Genomic DNA, 15,929 nt, shown 5'->3' with positions numbered 1-15,929 from the left:
CTAAGCCCTTAGACTCAGACGTGAGCTCTGAGGTTTCATTCATTCAGTCATTCAACAAGTATCTCTTGAGCACCTATTGTGTGCCAGGCGCTGTTCTAGGCCCTGGGCAACCAAACAGACAAAAAGTTCTGCCCTGGTGGAGCTGACAATCTAGTGGGATCCAACAGACAAGGGAGAGAGAAACAAAAAGACAGCGAATTGTCAGCAGGTGGTAAAAGCGGGGAAAGAGAGCAGGGGTGAGGGATAGGGAGTACAGGGTAGGGGTAGCTGCAAGTTTCAGGACTGTGGGAAGGAAGGCTTCACAGAAGGGACAGTTGAGCCAGGGCCTGAAGGAGGTGAAAGAGGGAGACAGCCATGTGGATATCTGGAGGACAAGCGTCCTGGGCAGAGGGAAGAGCAAGTGCAAAGTGCCTGAGGCAAGAACATGTCTTCACTGCAGCAAGGAGGCCGTGTGGCTGCAGGAGAGTGAGACAGGAGAGATGAGGACTGATGAGCCCTTTAATCCCTGAGTTTCTTAGAAAAAGAGATCCAGCAGGCCCGCCTAATGACTTAGATGTGTTCATAATCTCCTGTCTGAGATGCTAATTTCATGCTACAGGACTGTTTAAATGCTGGGACCTTCTGTCAGGAGAGAGTCATTCCAAACCTCAAAGACAAAGCGTCTGCTCCTCCAGGGCTCATTCACAAGGGCTTTGGAGATAACAGAAAGGGCCTAGGTTCAGTCCCAGCGCCTGACACTTACTCGCTGTGTTACCTTGGGAAGGCACTCAACCTCTCTGAGCCTGTTTCCCTGATGAAGCTCATCAATTGCCCATCTATACAGTGGGTTACTAATACAGCCTCCTAAGCCTACTTCGCTTGATTGTTGTTAGATTTAAATTAACGATATCATAAATATGAAAGTGCCTTTTATTCTGAAATGGTCAAAGTACACGTCAGAGAGGTTTTTCTTTTCTTCAGGGAAGCCTGTGGTTAGGGGTTGTCGCTGGCTGCCCACTCCTCTCCGCCACCCTGCTCCTTATATTGTGTCCCACGTGGGCCCAGTCAACTCACTTTGCCTGGGCCCATTATCTGACTCAGGGACTCTTGTCAAACACCCAGGGACCCCCCCTGCCACCGCAAGGGGAGGCTACCGAGGGTTCCCTGGAAATGCTCTGGGGCTGAACTACCCCATGTTGACCTGGCCGGGAGGACTCTGAGCCCATTCTCTGGTCAGTGGAACTGGGTGGGCCCAGCTGCTTCTCCCCAACGCCCCCTCCGCTTCCTCCTCCAGGTACAACGGCCCCAACCTGGTTCTGAAGTACGACCGGGCCCAGAAGCGGCTGGTGAACATCGCGGTGGACGAGCGCAGCTCCCCCTACTACGCGCTGCGGGACCGGCAGGGCAACGCCATCGGGGTCACAGCCTGCGACATCGACGGGGATGGCCGTGAGGAGATCTACTTCCTCAACACCAATAATGCCTTCTCGGGTAAGGATCTGGGGCCTCGGGCTCTTCCTGCTCCCCACCTTCTTCCTTCCAACAGCAAGTGGGGGTGGGGCCTCGAGGCTACTGTCACAGGCTCCTCCAGCACAGTCCCCTGCCGCCTCCGGGACCTCGCTGTGCCCCAGCAGAGAGACCCCCGGAGGACCCCTCCTTCTCTTGTGCATGAAGCTTGTTCTCACCTCCTGACCCCTGGAGGTGTTTGGGTGTGACCAGTCCTCTCCCTCAGACTTCATGTCCTCTTCACCTCCCACTCTGAGCAGCCCCCAAATCCTCCTAAGCCCTCCATCCATCCCCACTGGCCCTGCTATGGCTCAACAACTCAGCACTTCTTGCCTGGTGGCCGCCGTAGCCAGCAGATGAGCCCCTGGGATCGTGCTCCATGCTGCTTCTAGGGGACCTTTCCAAAATGCTTTGAAATCCTTCAAGATCCCCTACAGTGTTTAGGTGAGCTCATTTATTCACTTTGCAAATTCTTGCCAAGCACCTACTCTGTGCCAGACTAGAGGCACTAGGTTCTGGGGATACAGCTTGGAGGGAGACAGACCTTGAGTTAGTGGAGGCTTTCCTAGCCCAGAGCCTCTATCCGAGTCACCTGGGGGTCTTGTGCAAATGCGGATTCTCACTCAACAGGTCTGGGGTGGGGCCGGAGATCCTGCATTGCTCACACACCGTCAGACTATGATGATGCTACTGGTCCTGGGACCGCACTTTGAGTAGCAAGGTCCTACACACTAAGGAATGGAAATTGATACCCAAAAGGCTGAATAATAGTCACAATAATGATAACAGCTAGTACTTAAGTAGCACCTACTGTGTGCTAGGCCCTGATCTAAGCACTTGAGATTAATGATCTCATTTAAGCCTCACAACAGGTCGATTAGGTAGGTACTGTTGTATCCCACTTTATAGTTGAGGAAACTGAGGCACAAAGAGGTTACAAGACTTGCCCGAGGTTACAAGACTTGCCCAAGGCCACACGACTTGTAAGTCCCAGGATTCAAACCCAGGGTTCTAACTACAGATCTATCCTTTTTTGTGTGTGTGTGAGGAGATCAGCCCTGTGCTAACATCTGCCAATCCTCCTCTTTTTTTGCTGAGGAAGACTGGCCCTGGGCTAACATCCGTGCCCATCTTCCTCCACTTTATATGGGACGCCGCCACAGCATTTGGCTTACCAAGCAGTGCGTCGGTGCGCGCCCGGGACCTGAACTGGCGAACCCCGGGCCGCCGCAGCGGAGCGCGCACTCAGCCGCATGCGCCACCAGGCTGGTCCCCAGATCTATCCTTTTAAACAAGACACTGTATGGCCTCACTCAACCCTGTGTCCGCGGGGCCTAGTGGAGAGCCTGGCTCGTGGTGGGCACTCAGTGTCTCACGTGCTGGGGGGCTGTGTTCTTGGGGCTACAGGTTGAGGTAACTCTCAGCCCCTGACTCTCACATTCCCTAGGCCTGAGCTCGGCCCACTAGAATGAAGTCCGCTACCGTGGGGCCATAACATCTGCATGGCAGTCAGAGGCCACATCCTCCTGGAGGATGCAGGGCCTCCTGTCCCTGTGGGGCCACGTTGGACATGCACTGGACTCCTCCAGATGGCAGCAGCCTCTTGTGTTGGTCTGGATGATGCCTTATGGTTCACACCTGTGTATTCACCATCCTGACCCTCCCAACCTCCGGAAGGCAGGTGATGCCTGACTGCGGGGACCACCTTGCCTTCCTCTCCCCACCCCACACACGCTGGCTTTCCCCTGGGCCCATAATGTTGCCCCTGCTGGTTGTTGAGCCCAAGCCAGGATCCAGCCTCTAGACTGCCCCTGACGTTGAGCCCTGCCAGTTGCATGAATGGGACGGGAAGAGGTTGGGGCTGGTGCCAGGGGCAGGGGCAGGCGGGACTGGCTGGCTGGCAGCCAGCCTTGTGCAGCCAAGAAACAATGAACCACAGCCTCGAGTAGTGTTTTATGGGTTTTCATCTCATCTTGCCACCAAGTGAGGCCTGAGAGATAGTAATTATCCCTACACAAATATCAGGGCATGATTACCCAGCTGGATTTACTGCCCTCTCTCCAACCAAGCCAAGATTGGATTAGGACACAATTAATTGATGGGCTGATCAATCCTTTAATGTGGGGCAAGGTCAGGAGGGGAACAGCAGCAAGGGACAGCTGTGGAAGGGGTGAGTCCCCAGGAAGAAGCAGAAATGGGGAGAACTGTGGAAGGGGGCTGTTCAACATGGGCTTGGCAGGCAGGATGCTGGAGGAAGGGGACAGACTCTCCTCCCCACTCACCGAGCACACAGCACCTGGGGTGGGAGCTGTCAGGTGTCTCTGAAGCAGTAGCCCCTCCCACACTCTTAGAGTGTTCCATTGTGAATCCTAGAGCGACGGGCTCTGCCCAGGCTACCCATTAGAATCTCCTGGGGAGCTTTTAACACTCCCAGTTCCCAAGGTGCCCCCCAGTCCAGTCCAACATGAACCTCTGGGGGTGGGACCCGGTTATTGGGTCTCCGGGTAATTCCTATGTGCAGTCGAGGTTGAGGGCCACTACCCAGAGTCATGTTAGTTCCATGTTCAGCCTAACCATAGCCCCATTCATTCACTAATGTATTCATTCATTGGACAGATACTCATTGAGTACCTACTGTGTGTCAGGCACTATTCTAGGCACTGAGGATGCCCCAGTGAATGAAACAGACAAAAATCCTGCCTTTGCAAAGTTTGCACCCTATCTCCAATGCGGCCTTATATTTCTCTAAGTATCTGACTCCCCTCTCCCAGCCCTCTGGACTCTAAGCTCCTTGAGGGCAAAGTCCCTGTATTGGTCATTTTGTGTCCCCCTCTGGCCCTTGAACATCCCGGCAGCTCCATTAACACCTGATAAATAAATCCAGGAAGAGCAGAAGGGCACGAGCCATGAGGCCTGAGAGAAGGTTTGCCAACAGAGGGGAGAGAAGGGGAGGCAGGCACAGCAGGGGCCCTGAGAAGGTCCTGGGCTTTCTGGGTTTGACGGCACAAGTGTTCACCGGCCCCCGGGGCTGCGGTAATGGTGACAGTGCCCAGCAGCCTCAGCCCCAGGCGTGTACCTCCCAGTGACCTTCTGTGGGTTTGAGGGATGTCTGTGGGTTTGAGTTAATTTTTCAGTTGAGTGAGTCAATTGATTCATCGACAGTGGGTGGGGTGTGGAGCCGGGACATTTGCACCGTGTCAGCACTTCCCTGGGTCCAGCTGGCAAAGCACTCAGCCACTGCCACCCTGCCCACCGCGGGGAGCCTGAGATCCTCTCCCGGAGCCCCCAGCCAGCCCACACCTGCCCATGGCGTAAAACTGGGGGCTCCTTTAGCCTGTGCCCGAGTGCTGGAGGGGCCCACTGAAGGACATCCCTGTCCTCTCCCACAGCCAGCCTTTGGGATGTCAGCACTGGAGTCCCTAGAAGAGGGCTGAGACCCCGCCTCCTGACAGTGTCCTGTGGGAGTCAGTTTGTACAACCTGGGACCTGCCCCTTACTTACTGGATGACCTTGGGCAAGATACTTGACCTCTCTCAGTTTCAACCCCTTTATCCGTAGAACAGGAAAAATCATGTCAACTTCATCAGCTCCACTCCCTCCAGCGGTTCCGTAGACTATATCCAAAGTCTTTACCACTGCCTATAACACCCCCTGATGTGAGCCAGGCTGCTTTTCTGAACTCATGTCCTCCCCTCTTCCTCTTGCTCAGCATTCCTGCCTGAGGCCTTCAGACTTGCTGTTCCCTCTGCCTGAAATGCTTTTCCCACCACTGTTCTCAGGGCTTACTCTTTCACTTCATTCAGGACCCTCCTCACACGAGGTCTTCCTTGAACACCTTAAAATCATACCCCTGTTCACTCTGTGTGCCCTTAACTCGCTTTATATCTCTTCATACCACTTACCACTGTCTGAAGTATGTTATATATTTGTTATTCATCTCTTCTACCAACTCCATGGGGATGGAAACTTTATCCTGTTTGCTGCTGTGTCTCCGGGACCAGAGAAATGCTTATGTCACTTAGTAAACATTTAATACGTATATTTGAATGAACAATTGAGATAATGAAGGAAAAGGACATATTGTGGTGTCTAGGATTTAATAAGTGCTAGCTAAGCAATAGCTGTTATAATTCTGACATGAAGAAAGCCAGAGCCTCCGGAAGTGTCCTGGGCAGAGGAGCCACCGGCCTCCCTCCTGGCCCATGGGAGAGAGATACTCAAAGAACAGAAAGAGAAAAGGACCATTGTGTAAATCAGACACCACCCAGATGAGGGTACCAAGTGGGGCATGGGTCAAGGGTTAAGAATTAGAAAGAAGGTAAGAGGGAGGAAATGGAGGAAGATTGACTACAATCCCAGGAAGGCCTGGACCAGGAAACCAGCTTAAGGCTTAACTGACCCGGAAAAATACAAGCCAGTGTGTCTCAGGCAACACTACTTGGTGAAAACCAGGTAGGAGAGAGTGCAGGACGAAGGGGGACAAGAGGCGGTCCCTCCACACCCGGGAGCCCAGGACCTCCTGCAGCTCCTGGTCAGAGCCCATCGCCCCAGGTCCTGCGCTGGCCACCTCAGCTGCTTCACTGCGTGGCCCTGAGCTCTCCTGTCCATGTGACCTGGCCTGCGGTAGTGGGAGCATGATATTGGATGGGTCGGCATGAACTGTGAGCCGCACCACTTACCTTATTCTCACTCATTCAGTTCACAGAATGGTCACTGCCGATCTGCTATCTTCAATCTATATGTACCTCCCTCCTTTTCTGCACAGATAGTAGCATGTTCTACTCACAGTGCTGCCCCTTGCTTTTTTCATTTAACAATCAATATTGAATATTATTTCATGGCATCATGCAGAGAACCATCCCACTTTTATGGCTGTATAGTACTCCACTGTATAGATCTGCCATTCATTGAATGGTCCTCTATGGATAAACATTTAGATTGCTTGCAATCTTTTGCCCTTACAAAGAATGCCATCAGATGAGTAAGCTTGTACAACATGCCTTTTTCCACAATTGCAGGTGTATCTGTAAGGTAAGCTCACAGGAATGGAATTGCTGTATCAAAGGAATATACATGTGTAGTTTTCATAGGCGTGGCCAAATTGTCCCTCAGAGGGACAGTCCTAATTACATTCCCATCAGCCCTGATGCAAGTGAGCATTTCCCAACATTCTCACCCACACCATGTGTCATCATTTTTTTTTATTATTTGCCAACCTGATAAGAAAAAATAGGTATCTGAATGTAGTTTGCATTTTCATTTTTCTTAAAATGAGTGAGGCTGAGCATATTTTTATATATTTGAATCTCTTGTCTGCTCATAGCCTTTGCCCATTTTTTCTATTGATTATTGGCCTTTTTCTTACTGATTTGTAACACCTCTTTATAAATTAGGAAAATTAGCTCTTTGTCGTACAAGTTGCAAATAGTTTTCCCTTGTTTGTCATTTTTCTTCTGTCTTCACTCCTGGTGGGTTTTGCAACGCGGAAAATTTTTATTTTTATGAACTTGAATTTATCCCCCTTTTCTTTGATGGCTTCTGGGCTCTGGTATACTCAGGCCTTCAGCAGGGGCTTTTGTCACCCCTCGGAGAGGAGGCGTCAGTCACTGTGCCAGAGAGAAGGAGGGAACTGGGGGCCGGTTGCTTCTCCTGCCCCTTCTGCCTGCACAGTAGAGGAGCCATCTGCTCTTGAGAGTGCACCCCTTGTCCAGCCCTCCTTCACCCAGGCCCAGGTCCGGCTGTACCTAGATACTCTGCACCTTGCTTCTCAAAGCATGTTCCCTGGCCCAGCAGCATTGGCAACAGCTGGAAACTCATAAAAATGCAGAATCTCAGGCCCCACCCCAGACTACTAGACCAGAATCTGCATCTTAACAGGATGTCCAGGACTTCCTATGCCTGGTAAAGCCTGAGATACACTGCCCTGAGTCTCCACCCTCTTCTCCTAGGATCCTCTAGGCCCTAAAATGGATGCTGTGGTCTCCTGATCCCCAGCCATGTTTCCCTTGGATGCAGAGTCCTGATTTGCAGCTCACTCAGCCTGTCCCCATTTGGGGAGATGAGCTCCTGAACTGCTCGGGCTCCCTGCACGCCCCGCCCCCAAACCCGCCGTGCCTCGGTCACATGTGGCCCCATAAGCTGCAAGGATAGTGTGAGGCTGTCAAAGGAGCACCATAAAGCCATTTCCTTGGGAGCTGGGACTGCCCTCCACCAGCCCCCGCCCACCCCAGCTTTTTAATACGTGGTGGGTTTGGCTTTGCAGTCAGACCACAGTTTGAAGTTCAGCATTGCCACTTAACAACAGCTGTGCAACCTTAGGCAAATGACTTAACCCAGTGAGCCCCAATTTCTCTCTGTAAAGTGAGGAATCTATCTTCCTGACATGACTATGGAGAGGGCTAAACAAGTTGATGTGGGTGAAGCGCCTGGCAGGGGTTGATCAGATTTCCCTCTTCACCCTGGGATGGAAGGAGAAGACTGGGGTCAGAAATTATATTGGGGGACATTGGGGGGAGCCTGGGTTCATTCTTTTTAAAAATGTCCTTTGCCTGAACTAGTTCTTTCTTCCCCTGGGGCCATAACTGCTTTGCTGGTTTTTCATTGACTAAGTCTTACAAAGCATTTTATACTTAATGTTACGGTTGCCTCTTGGGATGTGGCTCATGAGCACCTGCAGTAGTCATGCCCTGTAATTCCCTGGATGATAATGATGATCAGATGATGATGGTGGTGGTGGTGGTGATGATGGTGATGGTGAGGATGAGGATGATGATGATAGTGATGATGGTGAGGATAATGATGATGACGAGGAGAATGATGGTGGTGATGGTGATGATGAGGATGAGGATGGTGATAATGATGATGATGGTTTGCTGTTATTATTTATCAGACTTATCATGTGCCGGGTACTGTTCCAAGTACTTTACTTACATTATCTCATTTAATCCTCACAACAACGTGATGAATAAGTGGCCATTATCATTATCCCATTTTAGAGATAAAAAAAGACAAATCTGTGACTTTCTCAAGGTCAGCCTAGGCCAGAGATGTTGCTGGCTATCTCCCCAACCCTGCTATTTGGCAGTATCTCTTTGCTTTATGAATGAGGTTGGAGGCTGAGTCCTTTGCCCTGCCACACACACTGGCTCACCTTTCTCTTTGCCAATACCAAACCACAAGTCAGGTCATCTCCCCGGGGTGCGGGCAGCCCCTGGGAGAGGAGGCACTCAGGCCCACCATCCTTAGGAAGAGCCCTTTGTGACCCAAACTCACCCTCCCAGTGGCTCCAAGTTGCCCTCTGGGGGCAGAGCTGGGTGTGGAGGGGATGAGGGGATAGTGAATTGATTTGCTTGATTGACACCGCTGCCCTCAATGCAGAACCTTCCCCTTTTCTATTTGTCTGATGACTCCTCCATCTCTGCCCCTTCTTCTTCTTCCTACGCCCAAATGCGGCTGCTCCCTGGGACTTGGTTTATGGCCCTGGTCTTTCCCTCTTCCCCGGCTCCAGCCTCACTGCTGTGCAGACTGCCATCCCTCATGGCCAATGACCTCTTAGACGTGTCTTCTCAGCCCCCTTATGACCACCTCAAATGCAAACTATCTGAAGCCAGGCTCCTGCTCCCACCCCCTGCTGGCCTAATGCCCCTGCTTCCGTCACTGTCCCCATACTGCGGACCACTCGCTTGCTCTGACCCACCACACCCAGCCAATCCCTCCCGTCTTCCCTGCTCCAGCCTCCTGCACTCAGCGCCTCCTCTCCACCCCCACTGTCGTCACCCTGGGTCAAGCATGAGCTACTACAACAGTGGCCACCCCACTTCATTTTCTCCTTTGCCAGCCCACCCCTCACTCCACTGCCGGAGTAATCTTCTGGAAACACTGTCTTCTTCTGCCATTCCTCAGATCAGAAACCACCAATGGCCGCTTCGCCCTCAATCCTGGAATTAGTGGGTCTCTCCTGCCCCGCCATGTTTCTCCTCCTCCGTCTGCACAAACCCTCCTCTGTAGACAAACTCAGTGTCCCCTCTGTGTCTTTGTCTATGCCACCCTGCCTGCCTAGAGCACCACCCCTCCTCTCTGCCTGACTGAGCCGTAGAGTGCCGTGCTCAGAAGCACAGGCTTTGGAGTCAGAAAGACCTGGGTTTTCCATCTCCACTACTTACTAGCTCTGTGACCTTGGGCAATTGACTTAACCTCTCTGCCCCTCAATTTCTCCATCTGTAAAATGGGGCTACACCATCTCTTAGGGTGGGCTGCAGGGTTTAGGCGAGATGATGGTTGTAAAAGAGAATACTTCATGCAAAGCCTGGCCATACTAAGTGCTCTATAATTGGGAGTCATTGCTGTTGTTACTCTGACCCTTCAAGTGCTCATTCAGTTGCCTCCTCTGTCATGAAGCCCTCCCTGATCACTGTGGCCTCTTCTGTCCTCATGTCATCTCCCAGATGTACTGTCCTGTCCTGCCCTGAGGGGCTCTGCTGGCTGTGGGATCTTAGGCAAGTCCCCTTCTCTCTTGTGCCTCATGTACTTCGTCTGTAAATTGGGCATGAAAATAGTTACCATCTCATGGGTTATGGTGAGGGTTAATGAGAGAATATCTGTGAAGTGCCTGGCACACAGAAAGTGCTGTAGAAATATCAGTTATTATTGGTCTTACTACTGTCCCATGGTGTCTCCTCTACCCATCCCTCGTGTTGTCAAATGGACTATAAGCGCCCTGAGTCAGAGACCAAGACTCCTACTTCCCTGTGGCCTCCCACCCCAACCTGGCACCCAGCAGGCCTTCCCAGCTGGCCGCCTGACAGCAACTGGTGGTTCCTGAGACCTTCAAAGACCTTCAAGGCTCCTTTAATGCCAAGATGCCAGAGTCAGGCTGGGAATGGGAATCCCCAGAGTGCCTCTCACGGGGGCTGTGACCTCCAGAGCCCCCTGCCCTGCCCTTGAGCCCTCCTGTTTCTCCCAGGCCCCTGCCCTCTCAGAGTCGCCCCCAGGGACTCAGTAGAGCCTCTCTCTCCTGCAGCTAACAGCCTCTCCTCTCCCAAGCAGCTGCCCCCTCTCAGTGAGGGACCCCAGGACAGGGTGCAGCTATAAGGAGCCAGAAGGCAGGATTAGGTGCTGACATGGGCCGGAGGCCAGTGCTAGGTGTTTATTGCCTGTGCCATCGACCCGCACAGCTCGCTGTTTATCTGTCTTCCTGACACACCTAATTACCCAGGTTGCAGCTGCCAGAGTGTTTGCTCTTCCTAAATCACGGGCTCCCATCCCTCCTGTCGCCCAGGCCTCCGGGCCTCTGCCTGCAGAAGGGCTGCCATTGATTTTGCCGTTCCCATTTATGATCTACAAGGCTCTGCATCGCTGTTGCACATTTTACCTTAATTAGTTTATTCTTCTGGGCCTCCCTGGTCAGCTCGGAAGCCAGGAGGCTGGAACGAGGGAAGAGGCTAATAGCACGTGGCACCTTAACCCCTCTGGCCACAAAGCCGAGCCTGACCAGACATCAACACCCTAGGGCAGCAATTTGCTAAGAGCAGTGTTAGTTCTGCAGGATGCTGATAGGTGAGCTGCAGAAAGGGGTTCCATGGCCAAGTACATTTGGGAAAGGCTGGATTAAATAAAATTAAGCAGGTAATTTATTGCAGGACTTTTCAAAGTTTTAATAGACTGATGCCCATTGAGAATCTCCAAGAGGGGTATGGAATGTATGGTCTTTCCTGAACTCAGATGACCGTGAAATCTTTTCTCCAGGCAGCTCACAGAGACAAGGGTTCCACAAAGCGCGCTTTGGGAAATGTTGTCTTGGGTGAGCATGAGGAATAGGAGGTGATGAGGCAAACAGAGGTGGACAGAGGTCACCCTCAGCCATTTTCTCCTCTTGTCTAGCTGAGGCAGGAACTCAGTGGCTTGAGACATTTCTCCCACTGAATGCAGAGGTGCCATCAGAGCTCCCTGGAGCCCCAGCTGCCGGCAGCTGCTTTCTCACCCCAGCCCAAGCTTTGGTAGAATTTAACCTCGATATTTCAGGGGGGACTAGCCCTGCTGGAGGCACAGTCTAAAGGGGCTCTGGTTTGACAAGGGTCGCTCACTGCTGGTGAAGGCTGGAGACCCGGAAGCCAGCAGGGCCATCCTCAGAGGCCCTCCAGGCATCAGGAAGCGATGACAAGGCTGCCACCACCTCAGGAACAGCGTGAGGGTGGCAGTCTAGCTCCACAGTCTCTTTTCCCTAGTCCTGAAATCCAAAATGCTCTGAAAGCCTCAAGTGATTTTTTTAAGTTTGTGGGAAAATGAATTGATAGCAAAACCTGTCCTGAGCTGACATGAGCTATTTATAGCCTTTATTTATCCCACTGGTGTGAATATTCAAATATTTCACTGCAGAAATGTTAATGTGTTTAATTATGGGGTGCCGCCCCAGTCCCTGCTGGGGCCGTTATGTAATAAATGGTGTGTGCACTGTGTTACCTTTCTAAAATATGAATGGAAAAACTAAATTTCTAAACACATCTGGTCCTCGGGGATTGCAATGAGGGGCTGTGGATCTGGGGAGGTGCAGAGCTAGGGTTAGCAATCTGGGGGTGCCTGACCCGGGGCCAGGGCTTCAGTGCGATTTCCCCTGTAATTCCCACAGTGACGCTGTGAGGGAGGCAGCACAGCTGTTACCCTAACTCGCAGACAGGAAACCGAGGCCGGAAGAGGATCAGGAGCCGGATGAGGCCCCGGAGCTAACGGGAGTCAGAGCAGGACGCAGGCTCGGGCCATCTGAGTCTGTCTGGAACCTGCTCCTCAGTTGCCCCAGTGGCCATCCCTCTGCTGTGCAGAGCAGCAGCTGCAGCTGCTTGGCCCAAGCCGCCACCTGAACAAACACCCGCAGGTCTCCTGGATCTGCTCCCCGGCTCCCCCGATGAAGGGCCTGTCCCTCCCCTGGACAGGGCCTCATTGCCCCGGGGAGGGTCAGGCAAGGCAGGATGGTTCTGCTCCCGTGCCAGCTCCTGGGGTCTGGCGAGCATCCCTGAGGCCAACTCCAGACCCACAGATGATGCACGGCCCCGTGGGTCCCTGTGGTCTTAGGACGTCCCCGCGTGAGGCCGCTCAGAGAGCAAACCTTTTTGTCCTCTCCTGGACAGAGCCACCTGAGGGATCCTGTATATACTGCCCTCACCTACACATGCTCACACTCAAACACTCTCATATACTCACCTTGACTCACACTCAGTCTCACACATATTCACTCACACACTCAATCTCACACACGTTCGCTCACACTCACTCACTTTCACACTCACTCATTCTCACACTCCCATCCGCATTCACTCTCACACTGGCGCTGGCACTCTCATTCGCTCGTTTTTGCGTTCACCTGGACACTCTCACTCATTCTCATTCGTTCATTCTCGTGCTCTCACCACACTCCTGCAGTACGGAGCTGATGTCCCTCACCGACTTAGGGAGTATCTTATCTGTGAAATGGGAATAATCATTCCTGATACCGACCACTCTGGGGGGGCACCGTGCTAAACCTTTAATGTGCATCATCTCAAGTATACCTCACAGTAAACTTGAATGTAGTTATTATCATTGTCCCCATTTACAAATAAGAAAACCAATGTTCAGAGGTGCTAAGCAACTTGCCCAAAGTCAAAACTAGAAGCTAGAAGTAGAATCTGGGTAGAACCAAGCCTGGGACTCGGCCCGTTTACTCCAAAACCCCAGGTCGTAACCACTGTGCCATGCTGCCCCTTTCAGTCTAAGCCTACTGCTCTTCCCTGGGCTAGCGGAGAGTCAAGTCCAGGGGTCCTGTCCCCAAGTCCACTCTTCCCCACACTCACCTTCCCTGACTCCTTCAGCTGCTCCCCTCCTGTGTTTCCTATGCTAGTCCTTGAGTATAGCCCATGATCCCACCTAAATATGAATGTTCTGCGTCTCATAAGAACAAGAAATAAACCAAGGGTGCGGGCAGAGGGGAGAGCTCTGCTTTAGTGGTCTTAAAGGGTTGAGCCTCCAGCCACCGGAAGTTCTTCCCCACTTCCCCAGGACAAAGCTTCTTAGCCATGAGTGAGCTTCAGGAGGCCCCAGACCTCCAGCGGTGACATATGGCATGTTGTGTGGTGCAGATGTGCGATTCCCTGAACTAAGGGTCCTTAGTCTCCATCCAGTTCTCAAAGGGGTCAGTATCCCAAAGAGGTGGAAACCACTGCCCTATAGGCATCCCAGCGCTCCCTGAGTGCTGTCCTACTGCCATCTGGTTCCCAGAGAGTGGAGGTGACAGACCTGTCAGAGCTCACCTGCCAGCCCTGTCCTCCATCTGGACTTAGAGACCCACCCACCAGCCAGGACCACTTAGACCCAAATCAGGTCCTGCAATCCAGCAGAGAATGTAGGGTTGAGTTTGGGTGCTGAAATATTGGCAATCCCAGGATCTCCTTTATGATGTTGCAGGAACACAGGGCAGAATGTGAAATCCAGCTGTGGAGGGGCATTTCAGACACACGTTAGCAGTGACATTTCTTCCCTAGTTCCTACGGCCTGGGCTGGCCATTTTCGTAAGACTCAGAGTCTCTTCTCTCAACTGAAAATACCTGAATGCCCACCAAACAGAGGAGTCTCACCTGCTTGAGTGAGAACTGCGAGGAGTGCTCACCTTGCAGCCGATGACCCAGCCACCTCTGGCCCAACCACCTTGTGGCAGGTGCCCCAAGACATACGAGCGCCCTGGTCCACCGTCCACCAGCTCTCTCTTTCTCCTCTCTCCAGGGGTGGCCACGTACACGGACAAGTTGTTCAAGTTCCGCAATAACCACTGGGAAGACATCCTGAGCGATGAGGTCAACGTGGCCCGCGGCGTGGCCAGCCTCTTTGCCGGGCGTTCTGTGGCCTGCGTGGACAGGACGGTGAGTTCAGGGATGCATGGGGGCCCTGGGAATAAGTGGGGGCACACAGCCATGTAAGGGCCAGGAGGAGAGCCAACAGGCAGTTGTCCGTGGACAGAGTATGGCTCTCAAGGGAGGAGCCCAGGGCTGCACCATCTCGGCAGCTCCCTCAGTGCCTTGTACACAGTGGGAGCTAAATACTAACAACTAAGGCTTGCAGGATGAGCTACAATATGCTTTCTCACGTGGCCCTCCCAGCAGTCAGTGAGGAGGCCAGCCAGGGGCTGTCATTACTGTGTCCATTGGACAGAGGGCACTGAGGCCCAGCTTAGAGCAGTGAATTGCCTGAGGACCCAAAATAGATTAGCCATGTGGCCAGGATATGCATCAGAATCTTCTAGGTGTAAATCCTGTTCTCATTCATTCATTCAACCAATATTTATTAAGTGTGCCTACTATGTGCCAGGCATTGAGCCATAGCGCATCCCATAAATATTTATGGAACAAGTGAAGGCACGACAGAGGGGCTCCTGGTGGGTGAGTGGAGGGTTGCCTGAATGTGCAAGTACTTTGGTTGATCAATAGCTCCATCAGTGCCTTCATGCCCTGCTCGTCCACCCTACATGAAGGTGCCAACCCAACGTGGATGGGGAAGAAGGCCGAGCGGGGAGGGGCAGCAGCAGCTGCAGCCATCTGCCCTGTGGGGCGGGCCCCTCCCGGGCCTGCGTCTCGGCAGCCCCAGCCGGAGCCGGAGGCTTGCTGTGGAGGTGATTTATCCCTCCTGTCACCTGCTCCCCTGCCACCCCCTCCTTGGCTTTACAAACGGTCATCACTGAATCAGGGACCCAGCTGCTGCCCAGCTTCCACGGGAGTGTCTCTGGCCCCCATTTTGGGGGCAGGGGCAAGGGGGCTGGCTCATTTCAGGCCTGAGATGGCACCGAGGGGATTGGGGATTCAGCGTGAATCTTCACAGCAGGGGCCTCCAGGCCTTGGGAGAAGGCAGGTGCCAGGTATAAATATTTATTTCTTAACGAGCTGGTGCTGGGAAGAGAAGCCAAGCTGGGCTGCGAAGCCACATTTAGCCCTGACCTGAATCCGTGCCACCTGGACTCCTGCCTGGTGGGAGGGAGAGGGAAGGCAGCTCTGTGAGTGGCCCCCGAGACTGGGGAAGGTTGGGGGGGTGCCAGGCCTGGCCGCTGCTGGAGGCCTCTTCCCAGCCTCCTCCTGGCTTCCCGTCTCACTCTTTCAGCACCAAGGCTTCCCACCCTTGGCTAAGGTGGGAACCTTCTCGGATCTGGTGGGAGGGTCTGAAGGTTGATCACAAGGAGATGCACTCTTTGTCCTAACAAGGTCATCTGCACACCCATGCGTTTAACCACAGGACAAAAGCACCATGTGAAATGAAAAAAAAAGAGGTTTTGGCCCTGCAGCGCAGCAGGTGGGCACTTAGCAACCTGCTCAGTCCCAGCCTCGGGGAACTAGAAAGAACCCCTGCGGTCGGTCTGCCACCAGGAGAGGGGTTGCTTTCTGTGTCTGGCCACCACCTCAGCAATCCCTGGGGCCTGAGACCTGTGGAGGCGA

At 52.9% G+C, this 15,929-nt stretch overlaps 1 protein-coding gene across 1 annotated transcript in view; it reads left to right on the top strand.

Annotated features, from left to right (window-relative positions):
- Positions 1 to 15,929, top strand: part of CRTAC1 (cartilage acidic protein 1) — a 136,116-nt gene that overhangs the window by 80,839 nt on the left and 39,348 nt on the right. Inside the window, exons 3-4 of the mRNA XM_058543701.1 lie at positions 1,274 to 1,470; positions 14,233 to 14,369. Of these exons, the coding sequence (XP_058399684.1) occupies positions 1,274 to 1,470; positions 14,233 to 14,369 (334 nt within the window). The remainder of the gene's footprint in view (positions 1 to 1,273; positions 1,471 to 14,232; positions 14,370 to 15,929) is intronic.

This window comes from Diceros bicornis, chromosome 6 (genome assembly GCF_020826845.1).
Source record: "Diceros bicornis minor isolate mBicDic1 chromosome 6, mDicBic1.mat.cur, whole genome shotgun sequence".
In the NCBI taxonomy this organism is placed as follows: domain Eukaryota; kingdom Metazoa; phylum Chordata; class Mammalia; order Perissodactyla; family Rhinocerotidae; genus Diceros; species Diceros bicornis.
This window is presented reverse-complemented; position numbering and strand designations above follow the sequence as displayed.